Raw genomic sequence first — 6,391 nt, 5'->3', positions numbered from 1 at the left:
AGGCACATGGGCGCACATGGGCACACACATCAGCATACATGTGCATATGCATGGGTGCACACACACACACACACACACACACAAAGCCCAGGAGGTGCTGGCAGCCCAACGGGCTTTGAGGGGCTGGGAGGACTCCCCTATGAGCCCGGGTGAAACCCTGACCTGCTGAGAGAGGCCTGAGGGTCAGAGGCTGCAAGTATACCCCGTGCACGGGCCCCTGGGGCCCCATGGTGTCGAGGGACGGCCCTGTCACCGTCTTTCACGAGGGCATTCTCGCCTTCTTTGCTGTTCCCACTCCCCCTCACAAAGATGGGCCCGGACTCCAGGATCCCTGCGAGAGAGACCAGACAGACGCCCTCGAGCCCATGACCCTCCAAGAGCGGGAAGACGTGACCGCCAGCGCCCAGGTAGGAGGGCCAAGTCCATGGCAGGGGTGACGCCCAGGTCCCAGCTGTGGCTTGCAGTTGTGCAGTGTTCCCCGAAATGGCCCAGGTTCCACCTTCTCTCCCTCCCACTGAGATGTACAGGAACAGGAGGGTGGCCTGTGGGTGGCAGGACCGCGCATGGGGACAGGGCCAGCCTGGCGTGGTGGCGTGGGGCTGGCAGCTCAGAGCCAAAGCCACCACTGTAACGAGGCCCAGACCTCAGGTCTCACGGGCAGGGACTGTCCTCCCTCCACGTCGCTGACCATGGTCCTAGAAGCCCAGCTGTAGCCGGCAGCTCGGCCTGTCCAGCCCTCACCTGTGGTTTCCTTGTTTGCAAATTTGTTTATAAGAAAAATCTCCCAGCAGCACGAAAACCAAACCACAGCGGGTCTGACGTTTCTGAATTTTGCTTTTAACGGGATCAGTGAAATGGCTCGCCGTGCAGGATGTGGGGTCCCTGCAGTGAGGTGGAAAGAGCTGGTGGTCAGTGGAGTGGGGGGCCTCCTGGGACAGTCCTTGTGGTCAGCCAGCACCAAGCGAAAATTCCTCAGGCCCTGCAGTGGCCCAAGCTCAGCAGTCGTAAGAAGCCGTGTCAGCCAGGCTGGGTGGCTCACACCTGTCATCCCAGCACTTTGGAAGGCTGAGGCGGGCAGATCACAAGGTCAGGAGTTCGAGACCAGCCTGGCCAACATAGTGAAACCCTGTCTCTACTAAAAATACAAAATTAGCCAGACGTGGTGGCACATGCCTGTAATCCCACCTACTTGGGAGGCTGAGGCAGGAGAATCATTTGAACCCGGGAGGCGGAGGTTGCAGTGAGCTGAGATGACGCCACTGAACTCCAGCCCGGGTGACAGAGCAAACTCTGTCTCCAAAAAAATAGGTGCGGGGAGTGTCTCCAGGGACACAGGATAGGCCTGGCCCATCTGCTAGTGGCTACAGATGCCAGCCCCTCTGTGTCCTCAGCACTTGGGGAGCAGGGTGGGTGGGGGTCCTGATGGGCTGTGTGTGCCCCGCAGCACGCCCTGCGAATGCTGGCCTTCCGGCAGACCCACAAGGTCCTGGGCATGGATCTCTTGCCACCCAGACACCGGCTTGGGGCCCGCTTCCGGAAGAGGCAGCGGGGACCTGGCGAGGCCGAGGAGGGCCCAGAGGAGAAGAAGCGGGGCCGGTGGGACGGAGAGGGGCTCGTGTGAGCCACCTGCCTCCCCAACGTGCGGGCCTTCGCATCCCTGCACTCCTGGACGTGTGCCCACTGACCAATGGCAGCATCATCCCCAACGCTGGACAACAGTCGTTTCCTTTTGAGTAGTGCTCTGTAGGTTTCTTTTAAAACACTTGTGCTTCAGGCTGGGCACCGTGGCTCATGCCTTTAATCCTAGCACTTTGGGAGGCCGAGTTGCTTGAGCCTGAGAGTTCAAGGCCAGCCTAGCTGACAGAGTGAGACCCCCGCTCTCTCCAAAATATTTTTAAAAATCAGCTTGGTGTGGTTGGTGGCCAGGCGCAGTGATTCATGCCTGTAATCCCAGCACTTTGAGAGGCCGAGGTGGGCGGATCACCTGAGGTCAGGAGTTCAAGACCAGCCTGGCCAACATGGCGAAACCCTGTCTCTAGTAAAAAAAAAAACACACACACACACAGATTAGCCTGGAGTGTTGCTGTGCACCTGTAGTCCCAGCTACTGAGTAGGGAGGCTGAGTCCGGAGGATTCCTTGAGGCCAGGAGGGCAGTGAGCTGTGATTGTACCATGGCACTCCAACCTGGGGAACAGAAGACCTTGTTGCTTAAGAGAAATTTTTTTTAACATTTGTGTTTAAATTGTTAGAGAAATGACACCATCCAGCCCCAGGAGTGGCACCCCCTCCTGGAGGGCCCGGTCCCCCACGGCCAGGTGGGCCAGCAGTCTAGCAAGCAGATTCTAAACTGGGGGATTTCTTGCTGACTCTAAACTCACCTTGTTTAGGAAGGGGTGAATTTAAAATACCTCCTTTGGGCCGGGCGCGGTGGCTCACGCCTACAATCCCAGCACTTTGGGAGGCCAAGCTCGGTGGATTGCTTGAGCCGAGGAGTTTGAGATCAGTCTGGGCAATATGATGACACCGCATCTTTACAAACAATTAGCCAGATGTGGTGGCCCAAGCCTGTAGTCCCAGCTACTCAGGAGGCTGAGGCTGTAGGATCTCTTGAGCCCAGGAGGTTGAGGCTGCAGTGAGTCGAGATTGCACTACTGAACTCCTGAACTCCAGCCTGGGTTACAGAGCGAGACCCTGTCTCAAACAAGCAAACAAACAAACAAACTTTCTTTGGATGCCTCTGCGGCATGGATTTGAAATCAGGCCCTGTTCTGGCGCCCCTACCACGTGTGCAGGACAAGCCCAGGGGAGCTCCCAGCCGGCATCCCTGCGTTCCCAGCCCAGCCTGCTCCAAACAGACCTTCTGCCCACTTCCACAGCCGGGGTGTCAGCAGGGCCTGAGCCAGGCTTGTCCCCCGTTGGGAGGGCCACAGGGCCAGGTGGACACAGCCGACGGGCAATGAGGGTCGTGGCTGGGCCTCCCCCGGGAACAGCTGTGCCCGACAGTCAGACCCGGAGCCCAGAGGCCCCCCCACCCGCCCTGAGCCCTGTACCACTGAGTGCCTTTCACAGAGAAAACCTGCTCTGCCATGTGTGGCTGAAGCCTGGAGTTTAGCTTTCATCCTTCCTCCCTCCCTCCCTGATGTAGGCCTCGGCTGGCCCTGAGGCAGGAGGTCCCCACATACCCCCTTGTGGGAGCAGGGCCCAGGACCTGTGCCTGGGGGACCCGGGAAGGTGCCGCCGTCCTATGGATGCTGGCCATGGTGGGCAGGCGCCTCCTGGCACTGACGGATGTGAGGGCACCCCTTCTGAGCCCCCACCCCAACCTCTTCAAACCTCCCGCTTGGTCAGTTGTTTTTGGCCAGCTGCCCAGTGGCATTGAATGAGGAAAGTCCACCTTTGGGCAGATGTGGTCTCCAGCCACTGGCTTGCTTTTGTTTCTCCGTGTTTGAAGGACAGCCTGCATGTGGCTCTGCCTCAATGTCTTTGTAGAGCTACCTGGAAACTGGGAGGCGGGGGAAATAAAGGAAATCCTTTGTCTTCCGTGTGAGCCGTGCCGTCCTTCCCACGGGATATAGGTGACCCCAGATGCTGGCCTCTTCACCTCCTTCTCAGGGTCCTGGGTGGGGGTCTCCCAGAAACTGAATGTGGACTGGGAGGGGCCCAAGGGGCTGGCACTGCTCAGTGGCTGCTCCCCAAGGCACGGGTATCCTCAGGCTGTCCCCTCACAAGGGTCCCCTGGGAACACAGACACACCGGCTGAGAACCACCCGTCCCAACGTCTCCCATAACCCAGCTCTCTGCCTCGGTCCTTTAGGGTTCCCCTGGCCCCATCCTAGAGACACACAGTGAGATGCTCCGGAGGCTCCCCAAGGGCTTCCTGGAGGAGGAGGTAAGTACGCTGAGTTTGGAAGAGATGTCTCTGCCCACAGAGTACTTCCCCCGCCACGTTCCCAAACCCTCAGAAGGCGGGCGGAGGGTGTTCAGATGCTAAGACCTGGTCACAGTGGAAGAGTTTCGTGACAGCTTCTGGCCTACAGGACTTCCCTGGCAGTGTCTGTGGGGGCAGATGGGGAGCAGGCAGATGCAGGGTGGGGGTGGCGGGACGGGAGTGGCAGGGTCTGGGTGTGGAGGGGCTGCTGTTTCCCTGTATGCTAACAGTAGGGATTATCTGTCAGCAACAGGAATTGCTGGTTTAGCCTCCCCGGAAGGCAGGCTGCCTCTCGGCCACTGGCCTCTTCCACCTCACACCCTCTCTCCTGCTTTCCACTCTATTCCAAATTTCTTGGGAACTTCACCTCCCTTCCTACACACTCTGTCCACACACAGCCCCTCTCTCCGTCAGCATCACAGCAGCAGCATGGCCATTTACCCAGGGCCCAAGATGACAGCCACCACCATCAGGGAGCCCTCCTGGATTCCTCTGTGCTCCCGGCCAATCCATGAGGAGGATATCTTGTCAATTCCAGTTCTACCTTTTTTTTTTTTTTTTTTTTTGAGACAGGGTCTCACTCTGTCACCCAGGCTGGAGTGCAGCAGCTCGATCTCAGCTCACTGCAACCTCCGCCTCCTGGGTTCCAGCGATCCTCCCACCTCAGCCTCCCGAGTAGCTGGGACTACAGGCCTGTATCACCACGCCCAGCTAATTTTTTTGTATTTTCAGTAGAGACAGGGTTTCACTATGTTGGCCAGACTGGTCTCAAACTCCTGACCTCAGGTGATCCCGCCCGCCTCAGCCTCCCAAGGTGCTGGGATTACAGGCGTGAGCCACCGCGCCCGGCCTATTCCTTGAGTTTAAACTATGCATCTTTGAAACGATTTGGTACGTGTCTTCCCCTTTAGAATGTGAACTCTCTGCCTGTCAGGAAGCCTGTTACCACCAATTGGATCGTCATTGTATTCCCAGATCTCGGGCAGGCCAGGTGGACGCTAGCAACTGAGTCAGCCTCAGTGCTTAGAGCCACGCTCTGACACCAGAAGACGCGTCTCTCTCTGGTGGTTAAGAGAACACCATTTGTCGGCCAGGAGCAGTGGCTTGTGCCTATAATCCCAGCACTTTGGAAGGCCGAGGCGGGAGGATCACTTGAGGTCAGGAGTTTGAGACCAGCCTGGCTAACATGGTGAAACCCTGTCTCTACTAAAAATATCAAAAATTAGTTGGGCATGGTGGTGGGCGCCTGTAATTCCAGCTACTTGGAAGCTGAGGCAGGAGAATCGCTTGAACCCGGGAGGCAGAAGTGGTGGTGAGCTGAGATCGCACCACTGCACTCCAGCCTGGGCAACACAGTGAGACTCTGTCTCAAATTTGTCTCCATCTCATTACCGGAGAGAGACTCCAGCTAAGGCTGTGGGGACAGAGGGAAGGGACAGGGGAAGGGGCACACCCTGGCAGGCCTGGCGATCACAGTAACCCCTGGTGGGGGGCACCCCGTCACCTGCTGTGAACCCCAGGCCTTACCTGCAGCCTGCTTCCTCCCTTACGCCCTGGGAGAGGCGGCTCTGGGAAGCCTCCCTCCCACCCACGGTTCCCGTTCCCATCCCTGGCTCCCCGGGAAGTCAAACAGGATTCCCACCACCAGGTGGTTGAAAACCAGCCCCGCTGACAAAGAGTTAAGTCGGCCCTCCTAGCAACTCCAAAAAACCAAGTTTAGGCGGCGCGACAGCAAAATCAAGCAGTTGGTTAGCAAAAGGATTGGGTGCAGATGGATGGACCGTCTGGGCGACGGAGCCCACGGGCCTGAAAAGCAGTCGCTCCTGACCCGTCCCGCCCAGCCCTCATCGCACCGGGCCGCGGTCCCCGGAGCAGGCTGGCGGGTGGCGGGAAGACACCAGGCTGCAGGGGGCTGGAGAGGCATCCCCTCCCTCCCTCCCTGCCAGAGAACTGGAGCGCGGGGACCTCGGCTGCGGATGCTGGCGGCGAGCCGGGTTGCTAGGCGACATCGGTGAGTGTGGGCGGGATGATACCGGGCGTGTGGGCAGGGCTGGAACCCAATCCCGCAGGCGGGGCTGGAAAGACAAAAACGGAAGGGCAGGCTGTCACCTGCCTCTGCAAGGTCACGGACAGGACAGGACGGAGAGGCGGCCACTAAGATGCCCTGAGTCCCCCGGCCCAGTCACACTCAGCCTTGCAGGCGGCATCTCCCTGGCCAGGCTCAGGGGGCGTTTGGGACAAGATTGGTGCCCGTCTTGTCCCGGGATGCCTCCCTGGTTTAGCTTCTGGGACAGAGAAGATGTTTCAGGTGATCGGATTGAGACCCACTTTCCTGGTTAAGGTGGAGAAGCTACCCTGGGTGGAAAACGGTCCCTCCCAAGTTTTGCACATGAAATGCATTAGGGGCCGGGCGCGGTGGCTCACGCCTGTAATCCCAGCACTTTGGGAGGCCGAGACGGGCG

At 58.8% G+C, this 6,391-nt stretch overlaps 2 protein-coding genes across 2 annotated transcripts in view; both read left to right on the top strand.

Moving 5' to 3' along the window:
- Positions 1-1,621, top strand: part of ZFR2 (zinc finger RNA binding protein 2) — a 33,606-nt gene extending 31,985 nt beyond the window's left edge. Inside the window, 2 exon segments of the mRNA XM_011943604.1 lie at positions 267-407; positions 1,445-1,621. Coding sequence (XP_011798994.1) covers positions 267-407; positions 1,445-1,621 — 318 coding nt within the window.
- A 4,038-nt stretch (positions 1,622-5,659) lies between these two features.
- Positions 5,660-6,391, top strand: part of MATK (megakaryocyte-associated tyrosine kinase) — a 26,843-nt gene continuing 26,111 nt past the window's right edge. The window contains exon 1 of the mRNA XM_011943447.1: positions 5,660-5,940. The gene's annotated coding sequence lies outside the window, so the exon portion shown is untranslated. The remainder of the gene's footprint in view (positions 5,941-6,391) is intronic.

This window comes from Colobus angolensis, unplaced genomic scaffold (genome assembly GCF_000951035.1).
Source record: "Colobus angolensis palliatus isolate OR3802 unplaced genomic scaffold, Cang.pa_1.0 Scaffold22, whole genome shotgun sequence".
Classification (NCBI taxonomy): domain Eukaryota; kingdom Metazoa; phylum Chordata; class Mammalia; order Primates; family Cercopithecidae; genus Colobus; species Colobus angolensis.
The sequence above is the reverse complement of the archived record's forward strand: the minus strand, read 5'-3'. Positions and strand labels throughout refer to the sequence as shown.